Source organism: Motacilla alba, chromosome 3, assembly GCF_015832195.1.
Source record: "Motacilla alba alba isolate MOTALB_02 chromosome 3, Motacilla_alba_V1.0_pri, whole genome shotgun sequence".
Lineage (NCBI taxonomy): Eukaryota > Metazoa > Chordata > Aves > Passeriformes > Motacillidae > Motacilla > Motacilla alba.
Window position 1 is genome coordinate 35,797,336 of NC_052018.1, and position 25,620 is coordinate 35,822,955.

General features: G+C 40.1%; 1 protein-coding gene across 1 annotated transcript in view; it reads left to right on the forward strand.

Moving 5' to 3' along the window:
- Positions 1 to 944: 944 nt before the first annotated feature.
- Positions 945 to 25,620, forward strand: part of ZNF292 (zinc finger protein 292) — a 49,145-nt gene continuing 24,469 nt past the window's right edge. The window contains exon 1 of the mRNA XM_038131350.1: positions 945 to 1,331. Coding sequence (XP_037987278.1) covers positions 1,170 to 1,331 — 162 coding nt within the window. The 5' untranslated portion in view covers positions 945 to 1,169. The remainder of the gene's footprint in view (positions 1,332 to 25,620) is intronic.

The following is a 25,620-nucleotide window of genomic DNA, read 5'->3' on the forward strand; positions in this document are numbered from 1 at the left end:
GATGATGTGAAATGCTCAGCTTAAGACAGTGGCGGCTGGCTATGAAAAATGATTCCGTTCAGTTCAGGCAGGGCTCTCGCTGCTGTAACACATTTCCTCCTCAATTCTTCAGTGAGGGCTGGCAACGTGAAGAGTGTGAAGCCATCAACACACGTCAACCTGTACAATCTAGAAAACTGCAAAATATGTATCCATGCCAATTCAGTGTCCATCGATTTCCTTCTCACCAGAATCAATGCCTCAGACCCATCTCCAGTACTTCCAACACCTCTGACAGACAGAGTCTCCTCAGGTAATTTAGTAGATGCAGGTAAGGACAATGTCCATCGCTGGGGCTTTGCATATTTGTGAGTAAGTCACCGGTGCGTGAGAGGTTGCTTGGCCCAGCATGCAAGGGCAACAAAGCCCTCCAGATCTCAACTGCTTCATTTGAATAGCCAAGCCGCACTTCACATTTCCAATTACAAAAGCAGGATGATCTAGGTGTGAAGACAACTCAGTGGCATCCTGAGGCTAATACACTTCCTGCAGAGGAAGAAAGATGAGGTAAACCACAAGGCACAAAACCTCGGTGGTGTCGGCCGCGGCCTTCCAGCAGTGGTTCGTGCCACACGGTGATCTCAGGTGGGATGAAGTATCGGATGCGACCCCTAGTAGCATCGTCTAGTTGACGTCATGGTGCTCAGTCATAGGTTGGATTCGATGATCTGAGAGGTCTTTTCCAACCTAATTGATTCCGCGATTCTGAACTCGAGGGACGGCGGCAAACCCTGACCAATGCAGCCCGCCCTCACCGCCCCCGGGGCCGCCGCCATTTGCGGCCGCTTTGCCGCCAAAACGCGTCGCCGCGCGGGCGGGGGAGGGCCCCGTCACGTGGCCGCGCGGGGGCGCGCCCCGGCGCGCGTGGCGTCGCGTCACGTGAGGCGCGGAGGCCCCGCCCCCTCCCCGGCCCCGGTCCTTTGCGCCGCGGGGGGACGGCGGGCGGTGCGCGCGCGCGCGCGCCGCGCGCTCCCGCGCGTCTCCATCTCCTCCGCACGTGACCCCCCGTCCCTGGAACGTGGCATTGTGTAATCACGTGACCCGGGAGCGGCGCGGGGGGAGCCGGGGGAGGCAGGGAGGGAGGAAAGGGGGGCGGGGGGGCTGCGTACGCGACGGAGCGGGGTGCGAAGATGGCGGACGAGGAGGCCGAGCGGGAGAGCGGCGGCCCGGGCGGCGACCTCCTGGAGCTGCGGCGCCTGCGGGAGCGGCTGCTGGAGCTGGAGACGGGGCTGCGGGAGAGCCGTGAGCCGGCCGTGCAGGCGGCCACCGAGTACTGCAAGCAGCTCTGCCAGGTCAGGCCGCCTCTATCCTTTTCCCTTCCCTTCCTCCGTGCCCTGCCCCCGCCCGCTCCCTCCCCTCCCCGGCGGGGTGTGTGTGCGTGTGTGTGAGCTTGGCCGGGCCGGAGCGCGGGCGCCGGGCGGGACCAGCGCCGCCCCCGCCGCGGGGAACCCGCAGCCGGCGGCCCGGTGCTGCGGCCGGCGCGGGAGGGGGCAGCGGGCACTCGGTGCCCGGGACCCGGCCGGGCGATCGACGCCGCCGCCGCCGCTGCTCGTTGTGGGCTGAGGCGGAGTGGCCCCCGCTGCCGCTCCGGCCCGGCCCGTGATCCCCATCCCCCGCTTCGCCTCCCCCCGCCTCGGTTCTCGCGGTCTCCAGGCCCCTTTGTTGTGCTCTGCGGCTCGGCTTATCGAAGGGCCCTTTGTTCCTGGCGGTGGCGGACCGGGGGCCCCCCCGTCCCCGTCGCTCCGACACCCCTCCTCCCCTGGGGGCGAAGGGAGGGAGGCGGCGGTCCGGGAGGTGGGGGCTCCGCCGCTCCTCCGAGGGGCCGGGCAGGAGCTGGAAGTCCGTCCCGCGTCCCTCGGCGCGGGGCTCCTGCTCTGTGTCCCCTTCCTCCCCCCGCTCCTTTCCCTATCTCGTACGCTGGAGGGATAGTGGAGTTTCTGCCGTGCTGGGAAGGTGAATGTGGTGGTGGACTATACACAGTCGCCGGTGGCAGGTCTGTGGTGTTGCTCCCTGTTTCCTTGTCTTATCGAGGGAGCGCAATCCCACCTCGGGAGAGGGCTCCCGAGCCGGCACTGTTTGAAGCACCATTGTGTGTAATTATTCAGCCGTCGGGAAAAGGCCCGCTTCCCGGAGCTTGGGCTGGTCCTGAGGCAGGGTTTGTTTGCAGGTGTTTCTTCTGACCTGGTGAACCTGCTGAATATTTGTTCCTAAACAAACTTTGTGGTACTAGCTCCATAGACTGCTAAAAAAGCAGACCATTTTAGTCGTATCTATGTCTATACATGGCCTTGATTTCTCTTAGATATCCTTTCTTTGATAGCATTAGGTGCATCCCAATGTATAAAACAAGTTCTCAAATATTTTAGGCCACAGAAACCACTACTTATATAGCTTTACTTTGTTTAAATAGTCTGGCTGATACAAGTGATAGTATTTGTTTACACATTACTGTCACCCATTCATGGATGGTCAGGAAAATTGTTAAAAGGTGGAACAGATAAGAGTGGTTAGTTTGAAATGTGTTTTATTTATGATTTTGTATCTGGTTTCTTAAGGAGTTGATTCTTGGTGGCCATTGTAGCATGCTAATTTCACATCTGTCACTTCTGGATTAAACTGGGCTCCACTTCCTACTAACCAGGAAGATTTGCTGCTAAGTGTTTTAAGCGTAGTTTTATTTTATTTTGTATGTACAGTATTCATATGTCAGGTTCGTTTTTCTCTGGTCAAAATGTATCATATTGTGCCTGGTTAGAATATCCACGTTGATGCACAGAAACATTGGTTTAGGCACAGAGAGATTGGTTTATGTTGGTTCGGATCAGTGTGTTCTTAGTCTGTTTTATCTTTGTGCCTACTTTCTTAACTTCTTACACTGAGAGGCGGAAATCTGCCTTTTCTGGCTTCAGCTCGACTTGTGAATGAGCTGTTCATTGAACTGAAGTAGTGTTGGGTAGGTGGGAATGAAGACACCATCCTTGACATGTACAGAGTAGATTAGATTACTGATGTCTAAAGCAGATTTATCACTGAAATCATGGTTACATGTTCTTAACGAGTGGCTTCAGGAGTTGATTGATTGATTTAAAGTTTAACAAGTATGAATATTCTTCTCATTACTTTAATGACTGTTAGAAAAGTCCGTTGTAAAGCCCAAGTTTACTACGTTTTTTAACCATGCACCTTTTCGAAACAAGTCTCACTGAGCAAATCAGTTGTGTAGAAACTGACATAGAAATCATGCTGTTTTGAAATGAGTTACTGTTCCTTCCATACCAAGATTTATAGTACAGCCCTACTGTTTTTGCAGGCTGAAGGCTGATGTGTAACACTGAGGGTTGAGACATGCCATTCAATGTTGAAAGATCCTGCTCTTCAGATTTTGAACAGAGGTCTAAACTGATGCTTAACATATTAAAAAGTGTTGTTAAGCAAGTATTTTTGTACTGGTTCAGCAGGCATTTTTTAAAATCTGTTCACCTGTGCTTGTGGTGCCAGAATACTCATCCAGCCTCTTCTGTAGTTTTAATCCTTTATTTGGGCTAGCAAAATAGTATTAATGATTCAGAGAGTAGGCTTAGCTACTTAGTTTGCACTGCATGACACAGGTTGTAGAAAAACCATGTAATATAAAAGCCGTCTCAGAAATCTCTTTCAAATAACAGTTTAAAGGTATCTGCCATACTCTCTAGAATAAAATATTTTATTTTTTTTCTTCATGCTTAGTTTCTACTCATGTAATAACTGCACAGATCTTGGAAGGTCTGGTGTCCTTGTTTTGTTTGCCAGGTAGTCACTCTGGAGCCCAGCAACCACCTAGCTTGTTGCCATAAATTAACTTTTATTTTTCTTAATGAAGCGGGTTACTGTGTTCAAAAAATAAGCTTATTTTCAAACTGATGGAAGCTAAAGAATGTGCAGTAAAGAGTGGAAAGATCCTTAAGTTCAAAGGCAAATAAAGGATTTAAGTATTCTGTTCTTCTTAAATGAAGTGGGAGTTGCATAGCGATGTCCTTTATCTGGTTTTGAAATACTGCAGTTTGAAATATTATTATAACCCAACAGTGTAGAACAACTGTTAAAAACACAGAAAAACAAGACCCTTGTACCTTGACAGAAAATGTTATAGACCTGTTTTCTTATCTTGTAAGAATAAAGTTTACTTTAATGTATTTATATGAAGCATTTCATTAGCTATAAATATGTTTGTGTGTTGCTGCTGATTGCTCTGTGAAATGGTGCAATTATTAAATTTTAAGGGGATTACAGACTGGACCTTAATCCTGTACCAGATCTCTGTGATTGTAGTTCTGTTTTCCATTGTCAGCCTGCAATAGAGAGCATTCTTTTTGTTGTTATCAAGTGGAATTCACATCCATATGAGTATATGAAAAATGATTTTTTAATTGTGATTTGTGGTCTTCTGCTGCAATTCAATAATGTGCAAATCCTTGACAAATGGTTATATTTTCACAAACTATATGAGTGCAGACTGTGGCAGACAAAACAAGTATCTTCAGCTGTAGTGACTAAAAATTGCAAGTGTAAATTTTGCAAGAATTCAGAATGATCCAAAGAAGATTGCTGTTCTTGTCACCGTGTGGTGGCTGATTAGATTATTTTCAGACTTGGCTCTTAAAGGTGACCAGTTGTTTATATTGAGTTGGAGAAGACCAAAATGTATGTCTAGGTTTTTGTGCTTGAGAGCTAGGTGAATGTGCTGCTGGTGGGTATATCAGAGCTCTTCACTTTGGGTGGTGTTGCCTTCTAGTTGTCACTACGCAGTGTACCCCTTTTTTAAAAATTTATTTTGTATAAATAAAAACAGATTGCAGACTGGTAACAAATTTTCTGTTGTCACTAGGTGGTTGTGAAATCTTTGTGGTGCTTCTACCTCTTCTGACTGTGTTTCTGTAGTTGACATGTTTTGAGTCTTCCCTCCTTTGTTATTTTGACACTTCATTTCTTTCCTGAATCTGCTTCTAAGGGTTGGGTTTTTTTCTCTCCTGCTATACTTTGTGGTAAAAATTCTCCAAAAGTGTAAAGCAGTTAGGTTTGTTCTACTAATGCACAAGTTGTGAGCATAAAGTGGTCTGTATTATAAGCATAAGGTACGATTTGGATGGTTGTGTGGCCATTCCTCAACAATTTTTAATGCACTTTTGGTTCATTTCTTGGTTGTCTTGTCATGTCTGCCTGTTATGAGAAGGATCATGTGTTAAAATGTGTTAAAAGTGTGCTTAGCTGTTAGTAGACACATTAATGTCCTTCTAGTGTTGGCAGTTTACCCAGTGGTAACCTTGAATATTTTTAACACTAGTAACAGAAAAGGTGTAATGATGATAGAAAAATGGGGGGAGGGGCGGGAGTAATGAAAAATTTTGGGCATTTTAAAAGGTGCCCCAAAACTTCTTATAAAGAAAAATTGTTTTTAACTGCTCTGGCTGTACAGTTTGTTACTACTGTTTTAAGCTGTTTTTTACTGTGTTTTGAGGTTCTAGTGAAGTGTTGGGACCTTAAGGTCTTACCCTATTTGTTTTTTTTTGGGTGTGCTGTCATGCTAGAGTAGATCTTGGTAATATTCAGGGATATATAATCTAAGATGTCCCTCCTAAAAGCAGACCTGCATGTCTCTACATAAAAACATATATTATTATTATTATTATTATTATTACATATTTGTAATCACCGAATAGTAAAAGTTTCTGCTAATTATTTGTTTCTATTGGAGGTTAATCTTATGTTTTCTCTTACAAATTCTCCTATTAATCTTACTATAATTGGCATTCAGTTTTTATACCTCACAGACTTGACAACTTTCTGGTGCTGTCACTCTCTTCAACTGTCATTGTCTTCCTCACTTTTAATCTCTGTATTCTCAACTTCCTCTTCAGACCCAAGATGACAGAAATAATCTTCAGTTCTATCCATAAAATTTGAAATAAAGCATTTCTTAAACCTTTTACTTAGATGTTCTGGATTTATCCAAACCCAGAGTCTGTCTTAATCTAATGACAAGGAAGTGTTTCAGTAGGCTGCTTTATTTTTTCCTGCAGGAGTTAGAGTATGATCCCTTGCCAGGAGTAATTCTGTGTCTAAAGACCTCAACAGCCTTTGAAGGATGTTTTTTGCTATTTCATTGAACACCTGCAGTTGTGATGTGACCATAAGATTAGCATTCACTGATGGTGAGAAACACCACCAGCAAAACATCAGGTGCCTTTTTAATATAAGTAAGAAGACATTTCCTGTTTTGTTAATATCACACCTGATTTCTTACTCCAGACAACTTTAATCAAACTCTTCACTGAGTGGATAGGTAGATGTCCATCTTAGATTTTGTTTAGTTCAACACCTAACAGTGATGTTTACATAATGCAGGCACAAGTTGCTAAGTTGATATTTTTCGAGCTTTCAGTTCAATTATGCCCTGTCTAGTAAAGTCTGTGTCTCTTCTTTTGGATATGTATGAATTCCATAGCTTCCACTTCTTTGAGTAGAGAGTGTTTTCTGTTGAGTCCAGTGAGGGATTTTTATACTGAGGTAACACTTAAAAGTTTCTGTTACGATGTTTCTGTCTTTACACGTTTGCCTCTACCATTCTGTGTTGCTTCTGGTCTCACAGTTCCTATTTTTTTTTTCTGAATACGTTACCGTGAGTGCAAGATTCCTGTTATAACTTCCAGTACTTTTGATTTTACTTTCATACCTGTGACCTCCAGATGTTCTGGTATTCAGGGAGAGATGTACAGCTGCCAGAAATAGCAAGGAATCTGCTAAAATATAGTACATCACACAGGTTCCCAAGTGCATGAGGAGAAACACCTGCCACCACTGTGTCATCATGCAGACTTTCAGCTGCCTCAGGCATTTTTGTGCTACTTCATCACTGTGAGACCTGCCATGTCAAACAGTCACATTATCTCTTTGGGTGGATAGAAGCAAAACCCGCTGTTTTTTTTTATTTCTTTTTAGCTTAACTGTGTGGAGTTAAGGAAATGGTCTTGCTTTCAAATAAAACAGTAAGTGTACCTATGAGGTTAAAATGTGCATAAAAATATTTAGAAGAAAGAGCACCCTCGCTGTTTAGGGTAAATCTAATGAATGAGCATAAGTGTTCTAATCCTTGCCCTCAATAATGGCATCAAGCCCCAGCATCATACTAGATTGGAGCTGGTCTTTGTTAGAACTGTTGAGATCAATACTATAAGGTTTTATTAATAGATTTTCCTGTAGTTGAAGTAAGCCGGGTAGACCATGATTCCAAAGCAGCATTGATTATTGATAGGCCCTAGCTACAAATGCTTGTTTAATCTGTTCTCAGAACTATCCATTCAAAAAAGCTCTCTGCATAATACATTTCAGTTCAGTTTTCTTTGCCTTCAATAATTTCTTCTGGCCACCCTTGCAGTAAAACTTAATATCTTGTTGCAGCTTAAGGCTATTGTGATTTATTGTGTCCCATGTAGATAATGAAAAGTAGCATATTCTCTTTCTTTTGGAAGCACCTCTTAAATTTTCAATGCTATTTTCAGTTATTTTCTACTTTTGAGAACAGTTTTTGCAGTTTTTGATGTTAATTTTTTCCTATTTCCCCTTTTCCTTTTTGCTTTGTTGCTATATCCTTGGAACGTTTGGGTTTTTTTGAGTTCTTAATTGCAGGGAAGGTAGCAATCTAATAAGAATTTGGTTAGAAGGTGACAGTCTGTCTAAGACTTATGATTTAAGTTAAAAGCATTTCTCCTTCTGAGTACAAATATTTAAGAGAAAAGTGGTAGTTCTCTGAAGCTAACAAATTATGGCAGTTAAGAAGATGACAAAACGTAGATGGAGGGATAAAAATTGAAACTTCAGCATGTTGACAAAAGCTCATCTTTCCATGTAAGTTCAGCACATAGATGCTTAGTTTCATAGTTGCCCTGATGAACATATTTTGCAGAGTTAAGTTACTTGATGCTTTTACTGAAGTTACAGAGAAAACCCCTTCTATCAGCAAACCACCATTTCTCTAGGAAACACTTCCAGTGAGAAGTTAATACTCAGAGGTCAAAATTTTTTAATTGGTGTTTTTTAAAGGCCTCCATGCATATCCTTGTGCAATTATAATACAGTGTGTTTATTTTCAAGAGGGAAACTAGCGTGAGATTCTTAGGCCACCAGCTTCGTTACAATGATGATGTACAACAGTTTGCAAATTTTAGTTTAAATAAAAGGTAAACAGTATGGCTGAAAAACTGTCTTTTGAGATAGCATTTCCCATTTTATTAGGTCTGTGATTTTGCATTGGTTCACAACTTAATGTGTCATGTTTTAGGAAGTATGCAAGTCTTTTTTTTTTTGAGGTATGAAATATTTTTTCTGTTTATTCTTCCAAATATGCATTAAAGACAACTCCATTGTATTATTTCTCAGGTCTTTCATCTCTAAGGATGCAGTACACTGCTTTCATTTGTGAAGAGTTAATCTAATAACACCTAGTACTTGGCAGAACAAAGACTTTCAGAAAGAAGATATATGTAATGTCAAAAAGGCAGTGGAGCTTTATAAAACTATTCTCTGAAAGTGGACCTGATCCAGTTGGTAATTGGACCAAACTTGCAGAAACATGTGTCCGTTTTTGGTAAAAATAGTTTGATCAAATGTATTTTCTGTCTTCTCTTCTGTAACTGTTGTACAGTCTTCTGGTATACAGTATTTTTAGCTTTATGATTTCCTGTATGTAGGTGAAGTAAATTAAACATTCATCAGAGAAATAGGAACATCCTGTGCTAACTAATGTAGCCCTCACTTGATTTTTACTCATTCTGAGCCAGTCATGCAGTTCTTTGTTCTTATAGGAACTCGTGTTACATAGACAACTACCAAAGCTCCATCCATCTTCAAACACTGACTCCTGGTGTTCATTCTCTCCTAACTGCTGGACAGGTGCATTTGTTGCTTTGAGAACCTTAACTCCCTGAAGTAAAATTCTTTAGGATAAAGACCAGTCTTTATTTTTAACTCTCTGTTGTCTTTTGGATAAATAAAGCAGTTTTCATTTGAACTGGTGTAGCATTCTCAGTGTCCTGTTTATTAAAAAAACCCCAGAATTTGGAAGGATTCCTCTTCTGTTTTTCAGAATTATGGAGAGAATGAGTTCTGTTGAATAGACAAATCCTGTTTGGTATTTGTGTATCTAACAGACCAAATATTGTTTTGGTGAATTGGTAAAATACATTCAGTGATTGGGCATTAAATCATGAATAAGGAGTTCTTCAGTCTTGTGCTTCATAGAATGTTAAGGGTTTAGAATGAAACTTAAAGATCATCTAGTCTTAACCCCCCCTTGCCATGGACAGGGACACCTCCTACTAGAACAGGTTGCTCAAGGCCTTATTCAGCCTGGCTTTGAACAGTGCCAGGTTTGTGGCATCCACAGCCTTCCTGGGCAGCCTGTTCCAGTGTCTCATTACCTCACAGTAAAGAATTTCTTCCTAATATTTAACCTAAACTTCCCCCATTTCAACGTGTACCCATTACTCCTTGTGCTATCACTGCAGTTCCTGATGATGAGTCTCTCTGGCTTCCTTGTAGGCCCCTTCAGATACTGGAAGGTTGCTATGAGGTTTTCACAGAACCTTCTCTTCTCTGGGCTGAACAGCTCAACTTTGTCAGCCTGTGTTCATAGGGAAGGTGCTCCAGTCCTCTTGTCAACTTCATGGCCCTGCTCTGAACTTGTTTTAACAATTCCATGTCCTTCTTATGTTGGGAACCCAGAATTGGATGCAGTACTGTGGATGGGGTCCCACAAGAGCAGAATAAAGAGGAAGAATCATGTCCTTTGACTGCTGGCCATGCTCCTTTTGATGCATCCATCTGGCTTTCTGGGCTCTGAGCTCACACTGCTGGCTCACGCTGTCTTTCTTCAACCATCACACCCAAATCTTACTCTGACAGGCTGCTCCCAGTGACTTCTCTGCCCAGCCTGTCAGTGTGTCTGGGATTGTCCTGACCCAGGTGTGGAACCTTGCACCAATAGCACCTCTTTGTTGAACTCCATGAGGTTTGCACAGCCCTCATCTCCATCCTGTCAGGGTCCCTCTGGGTGGCATCCCTTCCCTCCAGCATGTTGACTGCACCACACAGCTTGGTGTCATCAGCAAAAGTGCTGAGGGTGCACTTGGTCCCGCTCTCCATGTCACCAGCAAAGATGTTGGATCAGCCCCAGTACTGACCCCTGAGGGGCACCACTGGTCTCCGTGTGGACAATGAGCCTTTGACCATAACTCTTTGCATGTGGCCATCCAGCCAGTTCTTTATCCACAGTGTGGTCCATCCATCAAATCCAGGCCTCTCTAGTTTGGAGACAAGCGTGTCAGTGCAGCAGAGCATCAAACACTACTTAAGTGCAGGTTGCTCTGCCCCTATCCACCAGTGCTGCTCCTGTTGTAGAGTGCTTGTTTCAGCAGCCTGTGATGATATATTGGTTTATAACACAGGGAATGCAAGAAGAGATTAAATGTTCAAAATTACAAAAGACACAATCTGAACTTTTTTTTTTTAATTGTTGGAGGGTTGGTATTATGAATAGAATTGTAGGAATAAAAAGTAATTTCTGTTTATGCATCTGTAATAGTTAAGATGATAAAACTTCATAATCCCCATTCTACAGAGTGGGAACTTGCATAATGTTTTCATTGAAACTTGTGCAGTGACTGAACCCTGCTTTTTGGATACCCAGCCAGAGTTGGTCATCATGACAGTGTGACAGCAGGAGCTCAAGAGTTCTGCTCAGGTTTGCCAATGTATTCAGGAGAAAGGATGGCCTTGGCTCCTCTCCCTTCCCACGTGTGGACCCAGTGGCAGTACTTTGACACTGGTAAAAGGACACTGGTGTTTATTAGACACAGTGTGGTAGATGTTGCCTTGTTCTTTCAATGGAAATATCAATCAGATGGAAGGCATCCTTTGGGATGCCAATTTGAGTGTGCTGAGTAGACAAGTTTAAAATGGCAATTCAGTAATCTTTCTACTGAGGATGAAGATTATCAGTTATCATCAGAATTAAAAGGGTTTGAAGTAGCAGTGGGAGAAGTTGCATTCATCTGATAAAGACAACTAAAAATGTAATGTAGTTGAACTATAGAAGTATCGTAATGTCTCATTTCACTTGATGAGAGAGCAAGTTTAAGTCACCTATGTTGCAGGAAATGTACATATTTCCAGATTAGACACAGTTATTTCTGGCTGTCTTCCTATTTTTAATCTGCCCATATGCCAGTGTGATAATTAAAAGAATAGGTAAATTAGATTTCCTGGCAGTGGATGAAAGTTTACTGTAGTGAACATCCCGCCACATTAATGAAATGCTTGTTTAATAGCCAACTGCTGAATGCTCTTTTTAAGTAAACAGACTAAAATATGAGTGTTGGGATGACAACATTGAATTGAGACATGATTGAATATCTGAATAGAGAGAAATGTAGCCTAGAACTATAGCAAGTTCACTTATGTTAGGATGCAAGAGAGAAATTAGATACCAATGACCAGATCAGAAAGAGCCTGTTAAATGCAAAATATTGAAAGATTAAAGGCAAACCTAAAGATTGGTAATTTCTGTTACTGTATGTGATAAAACATGAGGCTTAATGAACTTATTTACTGGTGTTTTAAATAACTTTTTTGTTCTAAAATAGTTTATGGATGTAACCAGAGGCTCCCCATTCATTTTCTAGGTTTTTCTAGGTCTTTTTCTAAAACTAGCTGGGGTTTGAATTCTAAGCAAAATAGTGCCTAAAAATAATAGGACAAATAGCACCAAGGTAATTTAGCTTTAGCCTCTTTCAGTTTAATAATTACCAAGCTGAGCTCCTTCAGTATGTGTTCAGCATGCCGAGATGAAAAACATGCAAATTGCTTGTGCCTTTTAACTTCTGTTTGGGGAGAGAAATATCTCTGTCAATTAAGAGAGGGTTCTGTGTTTATTAATTAACTTTCAGTTGTCTCCCTTTCCTGTGGTTTTTTTTTTTTTTTTTAACTTTCTGGGTGATGGTATATGACATAACTACTATGAGAGTTGTAGTAGAGCCCCACAAGCTGTTCTGTTTCTGCTTCTGTAGTTGCTGAGGTGGTTTTTTTCAAACCTTCCTCCAGCATAGACTTTGCCTTAAAAATTTAAATATATTTTCCAACAGCATAGTTACGTCTCTTGGTTTTGTATCTGTTAATTGAGGGAAGTGGGTACTTCCCCTCTACTCGGTTATATGCATTGGAGAACAAACCCGAGATTTTGTTGTTGTTGTTATCTGCCTAGTGATGTATAAATAGTTGGATTAGAGGCATGGTTAACTTTTTATGTTTGTGCGCCAAAGAGTTGGGGTGCTAATGTTCCTAAAAATTGAATTATAACAATAGTCTAAGAAATCCTTAAGAAGTTGATAAAGAAACTTACCCTTAAGATTATGACATGGATTCTTTCACAATTTGTCTTAACTCGGGTAGAGAGGTACAACCCTGAAAGTTACTGGTAATGAGTTGTAAGAAGTCATCAAGGTCATTTATACCTTAGGTGGTGTAAATATGTGTAGGGAGAGGAGAGGGGAGTTCAAATACTTGCATTTTCAGAGTCATTGAAGTCTGTTTAGTAATTGCATATTAATGGTAACTAGAGCTGCAATGAGTTTTATTAAAAAAAAATCCACAGAAGTGACCTAAGTAGAAGTGGTTATTTGAGGAGAGTCTCTTTAGGCAAGAGTTAAAAAGCAGCTAATGGTAATTCTTACTAACTTTCTGTGTTTTCTAGTTTTTGTGGAATGATAAACAACATAATATGTAGTTACGTTACAAGCTACTGAATATATGTATGAATGTGTAGTGGTTGAACAGACTGAGAAAATGAATCATTAATTTCAGGGTAGTTGGTTACGTTTACTGGATTTCAAAAGTATTCTAATTCTTTCTAACAATCAAAATTAGTCAGCAAGTGGTATCAGTTCTTTAACAATTACCTTTTCTCTCTTTGTGTTCTGAACTTAACTGTTGTCTCTAAAAAGTCTCCAGGGAAGATAGCTTTCCTTAAGTATGAGCAGAGGAATGAGTTACTGCATGTCTTGCTTGATTTTTTGCTGTTTCTGTGAAGCTCCTTTTTCTTTTCTGATGGAGCTTGAGCATAAAACCTACATGTGTATTAATTTTTTCAGTTAATTTTTCCAGTTTCAACACAAAAATAAAAGTTCAGTTACAGATCAGTTAATTCTTTGTATTCTGGTTTGATAGGCAAGATTTTAGATTTACTTGATCAGTCTGAGAATAAAAAAAAATAAGAGGAGGGTGAGGGGAGAATGTTTATTTAAAAAAAGGCTTGTAGATGGATATAGTTTTGCAACACTTTCACAGATTACCTTCAAAATTGTTCAGGAAACTAGCACTTGAAGGTATTTGAGCTCATGTTTTCTTTGTTTAGATAATACAAAAAATAGGTTCTTATTAAGTGATGGGTATCTATATCACAGAGTGCATACCTGTGTATCTGGGTTCTGAAGGTACCAGTAATAAAAACCAGTGCTACCTTGTAGGTGGTACTTCAAATACATGGGTGAGCAGAACTTGGGTGGACTTTTTTTTGCCTGTGGAAGGAGAAACACTGTTAATAGAGACAAGAGTATGAAAACATAGCTGCTCATACAGTCTAACAAAACTTGCTGTTAGTGTTCTGAAATTCTCTCTTCAGTAGATGAATGAGACAGTGGTTGAAAGAACAGTTTTAGAAGGCAAGTGTGAACAAAAAGAGTGAGTTCCTATATGTTAATACTCTGGATCAGACACCGGGTTTGCTTTGAAAGTGATCTGATCATCCCTGTTAGCACACTTCTTTCTACATTGCGGAACAGCTTTGTAGTGTGGAAATTGTAATGTCTGTTGGATGAAACTAAACCAGAAGCTGTGCTCCAGAAGCAGTTGCAGACAGTCTACTTCAGCTGCTGACAGGTATCCCGTTAATGGAACCAGCTGAATGCCAGTCTGAAATACGACCACTTGTGATGGGTTCACTGGAGACCTGGGTTCTCAGAACCCTCTTTTCTTCTGTATTATCTACTCCTTGTGCATTGCACTGGAATGGTATAGTCATTGTGAGCTTTTTGTGGACCAGAACCTAATTGGCAAACTCAGATTATGGTTTTGAAATTCATCTCTTAATGAGTGTTGACTCGCTGATTCAGTGCTTGCTGATCTTGACATGACTTTCCCTTGCTTTCAGCTGCAGAGTAGGGAAGCCTGTGATGTTAGGATGGCTTTGCAAAGTGTGAAAGCAGCTGGAGTTTTCTGTTTGAAGGGAAAGGAAAAAAACAGCAAAGATTGGAACTGCAGCCTGTCAGTGGAGGAGAGGAGTTGTAATGGGGAAAAAATTGGATAGCGCTGTACCATGCCTGCAGAAATTGAGAGTGAAAACAATTGCTTAAATACAATCTTGCAGTAAGTGATGGAATTAAGAGTCTGGCTTCAGTCCTCTCTTCTGGGCACAACTCAATATCTCCATTAGAATTAAAGCGTCGTCATCTGATTCTTCAGCCAAAGGAGTCTTGGCTTTCTAGAGCTATACTTTGCTTAACAACTTTATTGTGAAACAATTCGGAAGATGCATTCAAGTAAAAATAGCATATCAACAACTTAAAATCTTGGTAGTTTTTAGAAATGAAAATTGAGTACAAATTGAGATTGATGTTCTTTGATTAGTACCATAATTTAAATAGTATTTGTCCTGTAGAAAATACAATTGCATTAGATTATGTCGTCCACAGTTTTGTATATGCAGTCTGATACTGTGTACCTGCTGGAGTTTTGCTGTTTGATTCAGGGTTGTTTTGTATTAAAATAAAAAACACAGAAGAGCTAATATTCTTGCAGCACTTGTGTAGCTACAAAATCAAGGTAACAGTGCTAAGCCTTGGTAAACAAATATTGAATCAGTTAAGTAGTGCCAGTTTTAATTTGTATCATTAAACTACTTCGGAAATTATTTAGAAGTACAGTGCTGTGTTGTTTTGATGTAAAATGACCTCTCTGTGTACAGTTCTAAGTAAATAAAAACTGGTATTGTTGATTTTATAATGGCAAATCTGTGATAGCAGCAGTTTTTCATATGGGTGCTGTTCTGTCTGATGCTTGTGGACAGGTTTAAAATATCTGTGTTTTTCTATATAAGTTTTGTTCTAAAATAAAAATCTGTAAAATAGCCTGTAAGGTATCCCAACTGAAAAACAAAATGGAAACAAGTCATTTATGCTTGAGCATTTCTGTTGGACACAAACGTGAAAGGAAAATACAGATTGATTATGATCATGGTGATGTGGAGAATGTCTTGATCAGAAGGTTGTCATACCACAGCAAAAGCAATAGTTACTTGTATTTTTTTCTTCCCTCATTTTCCCCTGGGTTTTTAATATGGGCAAGAGATGGGGTTTACACTATGTAACCATTTTGTTTACTCTTAAATACTTTAAAAGTCATCTGTTATAGTATTTGTTTCTAATCACTAATGGTCAGGTCTCATGGGCAATCTGAGGTAGACTTGGTTTAAATTTGACATAGAAGTAAGGTTTTTTTGACATGCAGAACTTGTTCAAGAACTGTTCAAGTTTTTGCTTGAATACTTTCTTCATTTGATGTCTTAGTTGGGTAGTTTGTCCTTGTAGGAAGTGAATGTAAATGCTGATTGCATCCCAGTGATTCCTTAGCTGCCTCCACTTTCCTCAAGTAAGGTGGGAACCTTTCATGGGAACCTTAACCTTACAGTTAAAAAAAAAAAAAAGAATTGCAGCAGTTGGCATTTTATGTGGTGAAGGGCTTGTTCTCCATCTTCTGGTAAAACACTGAACAACAAGGAGGAGAGAGGCAAGTAGAGAAATCACAACAGTAAAAGATAGTTTTCATCTCTAGAAGCTTTAGATCATCAAGGCTGAGAATAATTGTAGCGTAACACTATAAAGATTTTTTTGTGTGTGTGTGTCCCTTCAGGATTTAACTTTGCTGTGGGACTTCACAAAGACATTATCTGGTGCTAATGTATTGGTAGGAAACCTTCTTGACTCCAGATATGTCTAAATTTGGATTTCTGATTTATTTTTAGTGTCTCAAATGCTTAGTTAAAAAAAACCCCACATGTTATAAAGCTATTCTGAAGCAGTCTGTTAATTTTCCTTACAGGAGAGAGGCATCACAGGCAATGTTGCTGTGTTCTCTTAAGTTCTGATGGTCTGGAAATGCTTCTTGAAGCAATTCCTTTTTAGAAGCTGTGAGGACGATTGCCCAGTGCATGGTCTTGTGCTCATTGGTCATGCCTACTAGTGTCCTAGTCATCTTCTAATTGAGTTCTTTTACGTTGAATTCTTGGGGTGGGGATGATTTTACTATTGCAAGCCAGGACTGATGCTCTACATGGGAGATCCATTCACTTACAGTTTCATTTCTATTTTACCAGTTCATTTCTGTGACTTTTCATGTGATTTGGTAATGACACTAGCACAGGGCTGGAATTGCACAAAAGGCTCAAGGCCAGCAGCCTGGCATAGTTTGTAAACTATCATAAATTGACCTTAAAAGCAGATTATTATCAGCTTTCCAGGAATTTGAACAATGCTCTCTTCATCACATGCTCAGTTCTTTAGTGGTTGTAGTAGTCAGTGAGATTATGCTTCAGGCTCACAGTTTTACTCTGAAAAATACAGCTTTCAAAAATGAACTTGTCTTGAATGAGATGAATGTTTAGCCTCAGACCAAGACTCAGTGTAATAGGTTTGCTTCCCAGAGAACAACCCAAACAAATCAAAACTTTTTATTCTGCTATTGTAAAGTCAGAAGATAGCATCAACATCATGACTCTGCCTAGCTGTTTGATCAAGAATTTGCATCAAGTCAGCATGTTCCTTGTGTTTCATGTCTTAGCATTCAGGGCCTTTGTCAGGGATTAAGCTGTCTTGCAGTTTCTAGCACTTTCTCCAATACCTATGATCTGCTGCCATTCAAGGGCTTGTCACATCTTCATGCAATTTGAGAATTTTTTTCCTGGCTATCCTGAAACAATTAGAGAGCATTTAATTCTGTTGTCTTTGTTCCTCAAAAGCAGTATTTTAGTGGCCATTCAGCGGGGGTTTTTTTACTCCTTTTTTAAAGGTGTTTTATTTCTCACCTATTTCTCATATTCTTTATTTATATTGTTCTTGGTCTAAGGAATTTATGCATTAAATTTATATATAACAGCTTTATGTTTACATTGCAGTTAGACTATAATTCAAAAAACCTTTTTGTTCATCTGTATTTAATGTAGGTATTTCAGTAGTGGATTTATTGATATTAAAAAGCACCAGTATATTAATTTTTTAAAAGAAATGTCTTCATCTTGGATATCTCAAAGCAACTGCATAAACCGGTATATTTATGAAATGTTTTTAGAAGTTTCTGTATCTGCTGGTCTAGCTGCCCAAATTGTAGATCTCAAAATACTTGGTTACCCCAGTATCAGGATGTGTGCACACCCTTAATGTGGCACCGTCTGCGAGCTGTGCTTGTGCACAGTTGCCTTGCGTGCTTCTGCGATGGAGTGCTGCACATCTGAGATTCCTCAGTATTTCCTGTTATTGTCAGTTGTCAGTGAGCTTATCTACTGGCAAGATGTGACTGGTGGAGAGTCTCAAGTTCGAGCAGAGAGTCGTGTCTGCGTGCACGTTCCAGTACTGATGTACAGTCCCTGTGGAACCATGGATACTGCGAGAACTTTATTGAATATTTCATGGTGCTCTTCACTCTCCTGGGAAAGTTCAACCAGCAGTTTCAATCTGTTTCTGTTTTCTTTTGAGTAATAGTTAAACGTAAGCAGCTAGTTGTTGCTTGTTACTACCATACCTGAAAGGTCAAAAATGTGAAGAACATGCATGGGAAATACTTTCTCAGAGAGAAGCAGGTAAATCAGCTTTCACTTCCAAAACTGCAACCTAAGATTATAGATCCTTGGAGTTAGGATTTGGGGAGGTGTCTTTAATCTTACTAATTGTGTTATTTTGGTAATTGAATAGTAGACAGCTTCTTTGTTGGAGAAGAAATACAGCAGAGAGAAATTATCTGGGCCTCTACTGGTCAGACTTTTAAATCCATGTCTTCATTTAGTGATTATCTTCAGGGTGTGGAGATCAGTGCAAAAGGTGACAAAAATGAAGTACAGAATCATGAAGGGGAAAACATTTTTTGCTAGAGATGTAGTAAATCTCACTTTTCTAAGCTTCAGTGAAATTACTTTATAAGTGTCAAAAGCAGAAAGATGGCAGTTCAGGAGCAAGTAATTGCATAGGGTACATAATACTGGGACACATTTCCATTTTAATTTCAGTTTAGGTTTAAATGATAAGAGTCTTATAGCTTACCTTCAGGGCTACACTTAATTTTGTAATACAAAGAGAGGATTGTGCTAGTAATACAAAACCAGGAGGCATCATCTGTTCTGTTTGCTTCACAGGTCAGCATGGCTGCACTGAACTGAGTGTTCTTCACATTCAGCAGCAGTCAGCATAGGAAGACTTTCAACAGACACAATCAGTATTTTCATACCCTTACTGCTCCAGTGTCTTGCTTTGCCTGCTTCTCACGGCTCATCATTGCATGTTTTAGTAACTTGCACGTTGACAAGCAGGAGTGAGACTATTACTGTGCATTACGTTCTTCAAATACAGCTGTCTTTATTTGAAAATTAGTTCTTGCTCATCTGTAGTACTACACAAGAAGTTTGAGGAAGCAAGAGCTTAAATAATTGCAAGCGGACAGTAGTGTGGAGCTTTTAAAGGTCAATATTAGAATGGCCATTATCTTTTTGTGGTGTTCTTTAGCTGACCACAGGCAATATATTTCATGACCTGAGGGAAATACAATACAGCCTTGTTTTTCCTTAGTTTGCATGGAAAAAGAAAACATCTTCTAGATTATGAGTAGTACTTGAACAGTATGTATAAAATAGTTCCTTTCCCTTTTGTTATATGTATTTGACAGGCAATGTCTAACACTAGATCTGATTTTCTAACATGATCTAATGTAGAAGACAACCATTCACAAAGAGCATCTATTTAAATCATATCTCACTCCCCATGTTTTTTTATCGAATATTAGTATTGCCATGGTAAGCTGATTTATTCCTTCAAAAAACCTAAGTCCTTGTCTTTCAGGTTATGAGCTGACCATTGACTTAATTCATTGTGATGTGTGTATCTCTGTCATTACAAACTAAATTAGGAGAATTGTCTGCTTTTCAGAGTATCTGAAAAATGACATATGATTTTGACAAGAAACATGTACTTTTCATACACTTTTTGGAAAAAGACAACTAAAGATTTTGGCACTTGATGTTTTTGAGCTGCCTTTGGCCAGAATAATTGTGTGAGATCTTTCCTTATTAGTCTAGTAAACTTGCAGGTTTAAACAGACAAACTTCAGATATTCAAATACTGAAAGAAATCATCGTTATATCTCTTCCCCTGCTTTTTAATTTCTCTAGGTTATAATCTTGTAGGGAGGAATAAGATGGCGCAAATAATTTTCATGTATTGTCTAACCATAAGTCAGGGACTGGGAGATCGAAATCACTCTTTAGTGAAGGTCACCTGAGGAACCTGATTGTACAAAGTTCATTGCATCATTGAATGGTTTGGGTTGGCAGGGACCTTAAAGTTCATCTAGTTCTAGGCCATGGGCAGGGATGCCATTCACTAGGTCAGGTTGCACAGGACCCATCCAGCCCTGCCTTGAGCAGTGCCTGGGATGGGACACCTAGATTCACTGCCTGCTGAGTAAATTTCTTTCTAACATCTAATCTAAACTTCACCTGCTTTCAGTTAAAACCATTTCCCTTGTCCTGTTGCTATCTGCCCATACAAAATTTCTTGACTCCCCCTTTTTATGAGTCCATTTAAATACTGGAAGGCCACAGTGAGGTCTCTCCAAAGTCTTTTCTTCTCTATGCTGATCAACCTCAGCTCTCAGCCTTTATTCATAGGAGTGCTGCTCCCTTCTTTCATCATCTATGTGGCCTCCTCTGGACCCGCTCAGCCAGGTCTATGTCTGTCTTGTGTTGAGGACTGCAGATGCAGCACTCCAGGTTGGGTCTCACAAAGGACAGAGTAGAGGGGGAGAATCTCCTCCCTTGACCAGCTGGCCCCCCCTCTTATGGTGCAGCCCAGGATGCACTTGGATTTCTGGGCTGTGAGCACGCCTTGTTGGCTTATACTCAACTTTTTATCCATGAGAACAAGCAAGTCCTTTTCCTCAGGGCTGCTCTCAATGAGTTCTCCCAGTTTGTACTCACATCTGGGGTTGCCCTGACCCATGGGCAGCACCTTGCACTTGGACTTGTTGAACTTCGTGATGTTCTAGACGCAGTTCTCAAGCTTGTCCAAGTCACTCTGGGTAGAATCCCTTGATTCTCTTGTGTCAGCTACACCATTCAGCTTTGTATCATCTGCAGACTTGCTGAGGGTACACCCTTGAGCTCGGTGTCTGAGTCGTGGATGAAGGTATTGAAAAGCACTGGTCCCACGATAAAGTCCTCAGGGACACTTACTCTGGATCAAACTATGCTATATGTCTTTTTCCTTTCAGTCCCTTTAAAACTAAGCATCCAATTCTAAACCAGTCTAGAGCAGATTTGACTCAAGTAGTTATGTTGTCAGGCTCATTACAGTGTACAGCATCTCTCTGCATCTTCCTCTGTATGGTGTTACCAAACTCAGGATCTCCAATTCATTTTCATTTCCTCATGATCCATCATCTAGTGACACAAGCTGTGACTGGCTATTAGAACATACCTGTCACCTTCACAGGGGAAAATCTTAAGCCAGGAAAAATATTCTTACATCATATGCGTGGTTCATATGGGAGACTTGCTTCACTAGTTTTCTTCAGTTACCCTTTCTTGACTGGAACCCTCACTTTCCTTCGAAATTTCTGTTCATGATGGCAGAACTGTAGCTATTCTTCACTAACTTTGAATAAAGCTTGATGTGTTTTCTTGAATCAGGCATTGGTGGTTCCTCTGAAGGTAGCTGCTCTTTTGTGTCAGTTGGTTGCTGGCAGGTACTGGAGAAGTGGGACGTGTGGTTGTGTCAAGGGGAGCCCTGCCTCTCTGGGAATGCTCCATGTGAACAGCAAGTGGCAGAGGGATCTTACTGAGAAGTGCTGTAGCTCCTGCATCTGCCTGTGTTCAGGGAGCTCTGTCATTGCTTTGCTACTTCTGCCACTGTGGAGTTTATTTCATGGAGGGAGTTCCTTCAGCCCCTCTTTGTGTGCAGCTCCCTAAGACTCAGCTCCACATAATACAGTTGTGTCAAAGCTTCTTGTTTGGATTTTCTCCTGTGTGGATGTGCTTGAAGAAAGTCAATGAAATGAAGGTTTTGCTGCTTACTGCAGTTGAGAGGTGCAGCTTACCTGTGTGGCCACCGTCTGTCACTTTCCAAGCCTCTTAGTCCTTTGGATGTAGCAGGGAATGAAAATGTCCTAGTCCCAGGCATGTCCTTACATAAATTTAAGTAAACTTACCCTTATTCAGGTGTGTTCAGAGTAAGAATTTGTTCTTCAAAGCTGAAGAAACATGTAGGTGTGGACCATACACGTGTAACTCCTGTTAACGGTTAATAATGCTGCCTTTTAATATGAAATATATTTTACCACTGCTTTGGTGTTGTAGGGCTAGTTTTAGCAAAGAAGATTGTTCAGTAAAGCATTCTCTGGTGGGTGGGTTGCTACAGCAACAGTCTTGGAAGGGTTCTGATAAAGATTGAAAATTGTCTGAATCTTACCTGTGGTTGTACATTTTCTGCAGTTTTAATCACAGGTATTGTACGTATTTTTATTGTACAGGTCAAGATTATTCCACTTTTGGAAGATTCTTGACTGTGTAAGCTGCTGCTAAAATAAAATGCCTGTTTCAGTCTCAAAGAGGAGCAAAACTTTTGCTGCTGTGCTCGGAATACAGTACTTGGCTTGATTAACAAGCATGTCCTGACTAGGGAGATAAATAACTTAATGAGGCCCAGGGCTGGGGGTAAAATTCTTTCTTTTTATGGCTGTAAGCAGAGCACAACACTGATTCATTAAGCAAAGCAGAATGAATTTGATTTTCTTTGTATAATGCCAGTGCTGTATAGTCTAGAGACATCCAGACAAGGAAATCTGTCACACTAACGAATATTTTTGAAGGGTGTGGTGGGTGTAAATGCTTAATATAGTTCATAAAATGGCTTGGATGTGGCTGATCTATATATATGAGATAAAAACAGCACTATTTAATGCTGAAATTAGTGCCACTGTGTTATAGTGCAAACTTCTTCCTTTTTACAGCGTATTTGCCACTTTTAAAAGATGGTAGTAACAGGTCACCAACACTCTGAATACTTTTTGTTAGATGGTGTATTCTGAGAATTTGTCAATCTGTTGACTATATCTATTTTGACTAACTGCTAATGAACTTCATATCTTAAAAATGAAATTTTATTTGTTTCAGTTTATTCTTAATAATCTGAATGTAGATTGTAGTGATCTTCATTGGACTGTCATAGTTTCTGCCAGTGCTTTTATAATTCTTCTTTCATCCAGCTTTCTGGTATTAATGACTACATGGTATTTCTGCAAAGGTCCTATTTGCCTGGGAGAATTCCTGCTTGGTTGTGTCATCATGGGTCAGCAGTCTTCACTGTCCCCCCATGTGCAGATTGGATGGTGATACTGCCTAGCTGGTGATTCTTTAGCATGCTGACCACCTACCATGAAACTTGAGATCTCCTGATCTTGTTATTACAGGTCTCAGTGGTCACTTGTCATGTTATGAATCAGTGTCTCTGTGCTGAGCCTGTTGATTTCTTCCTTAGGTTCTTATATTTGCAATGGCAGGTGAGAATATTCTTGATACTCTTCAGTCACACTTAGATGACCATTGTTTAGTTATATTTTCCTGCCTCCTTCTTTTTTTCTTACCCCTTCTTCCTTCTTTTCCTCAACACTTTGAGACACTTCCAGGATATGTTGTCCTTGCTTGGTAGCTAAGTTGGAAATGTCCTTCATTTACCAAAGCTTACATTAATCTTGTTGCTTGCTGTGGTCTTTTGAAGCAGAGATGAGTAAAAGTAGATGGGCCACATTCAAATTTACATCAACTAATAGCATGGTGTTTCAAGTATTAAATAGGACTCATGACTTCATAGATTAACTTCCTAAAAATCACCTTACTGACAGGAGTTACTTGGCCAGATTTGGGTATTTGCCTTCCAGGCTAGTTGTAGCAAATTTGGACAATCTGGATAAAAGCTGGGTAAAACTGAATGGTAGTTTATGCTGTTATTGCCTTGGTAGCTATGTTAGCTACCACTTGGGAGGTTGGTTATTGTTGTGGTTTGGTTTGGGGTTTTTTAATATATATTTAGTCTAAAAAGAGAAGTATGTTTTTTCAAATTAATCAGAAAGGGAAGTAATTCTGTATGACAGTGTTAGTTTTAACTATTTATCGCCAATTACAAAGCTAATTGTCTGACCTAAGTAGCATTCCAAACTAATGCAAAGAATTTTCCCAGCATATCTATGAATCAATATAAACAGTAAGCTGTGCTGAATTTCAGATTAGCATGTTTGTCCCTCTTTTATTCAGTTTCACCAGCAACTTGTTTTCACATTTTCTCTTTACAGGGAGAATTGTCTTTTAAGCAAGTGTGAAATCGGCTAAGCTGTAATACTCTTTTGACAAAAAGCACTTGTGTGGTGTTTTCTCCAGCAGAAAAATGCAAGTCATTCTAAAGCACTTAAAAGGAGAAAAAGTTTACTCCATAAGGAAAAAGGGTTATATCAGTGTGCTTTTTATTTTAAATTTTCTACAAGTACTGTACTGTGAAAGGTGCAGTATTGATTGCTGTAGTGAATTCTTAACAAAAAACAACATCAGTTTGAGGAGCGAGGGTTACTTTTACAGGTCTGTGGCTTTCATGTAAACCAGAGCTTATGCTGTTCACTTTTTTAATGTGACTACTTATATCAGCTGTACAAGGGGAAGAAGTTTTTGCCTTTTCCATCTGAAACACTGCTCCAAGACCCAAAAAGTGAAGAATATAAAGTATGCTTTCCTGGGCTGTTTTTTGTTCAGCTTTGCTGTTTTGCCACTAGCATCCTTAAACATGTTGCATATGACAAGTCAATAATGGAAATCATAATACTTCTGCTTATGAGCGTGTTAGGACAAAGGGAGGCTTTTTGCTGGAGTTTCTTTCAAGATTCTTTGAAGGCAACTGCTTTGTTCTGATCTGATTATTCTAGTGCATTGAGCAAAACTGCCAAGTGGTACTGAAATAGTGTTTGCTAATATTGTTAGCTTGTTTATCCAGTCCTCCTCTGTTTTTTCTTACATGCTTCATCTCTGTTTTGCTCTTCCTTGATTTCTCTGCCATGATCTGTGATGCTTTTTTGCTGCTTTTAGGAGAGCATCAAATTGAGTGTTACAGTAAAATAGACAATATTCCAGTCAGGTTCAAGGTTCCAGTAAGAAGCACTAGATGTTCAGAAGCATCTTCTGCTGTGGGAGAGAGATAGAGACAGTAACTTTTTTACATATTGATTGTGTGGCAAGATGACCTTTAAAACCAAACCAGGCTTTAATGCAGCGCTTTGCCAAAGCTTTGCATATTCTTACCTATTATGTCCTTGAATGAGATACCTTTGGGTCTTTTTTTTTGGGTGAACAATATATAACGTGGTGATGGTATTGTAATTGTAAATGACCACATGAAACAGATTTCTGATTCAGTTCAGTATAGTTGACATTTTTTATTGAGGGGATTTATTTGGATATTAAAATGTAAGAATTTATAATATTACCACTGGCTAAGGCAGTACAGACAGCTAACACGGACAGACAATGCTGGATTTAACTTAAGCTTCACTTTTTAGCTAAACTAGATTTGAAGACAGGAATAATCCTAGCTTTGTTTTGTCTTGTTTTTTAATATGAGGGCTTGCATTTCTAAAATAGTTAACTTTGGTTTTCCTACTTTCGATGCATAACCTTGCGCCACGTTCCATTTTATCATTTGAGTTGCATTGTATCCCAAACATAGGAAGTTCTTTTAGATAGTTGTACTAATATGTTAGAAATTAAACAAATTTTCAACATTTGCTATTAAATGAGTCGAGAACCACTTTGTTCTGTTTCTTATTCGGGTTTGTGGGGTAGTCTGTAGCAGAAGAGCTTTGTTGCTCAGAGGGCTCTGATTTTCCTTACCAGAACAAACCTTGTCAGAATTGAAACAATGTTGTCAAAATTAGTTTAATTGCAGCTGATCTTAAGAAAGAAGAGAACTGTGACTTCTGCTAAATGTCCTTGACAGAATGAGCTCTGTAACATGCTTTCACACCAACAAACCTGATTTCCTTCTGTCAAGTAGGTGGTTCCGCAGACAAGGGATAGTGGCAGATGTTTTTCTGCCAGACATCAGCAGGTCCTAGTTTTTCGTCTCCCATAGTATTCTTATAAACAAATCTATGAAATAGTCTGCTGCCTGAAGCGTGGGTCCCAAACACTTAATAGTACAA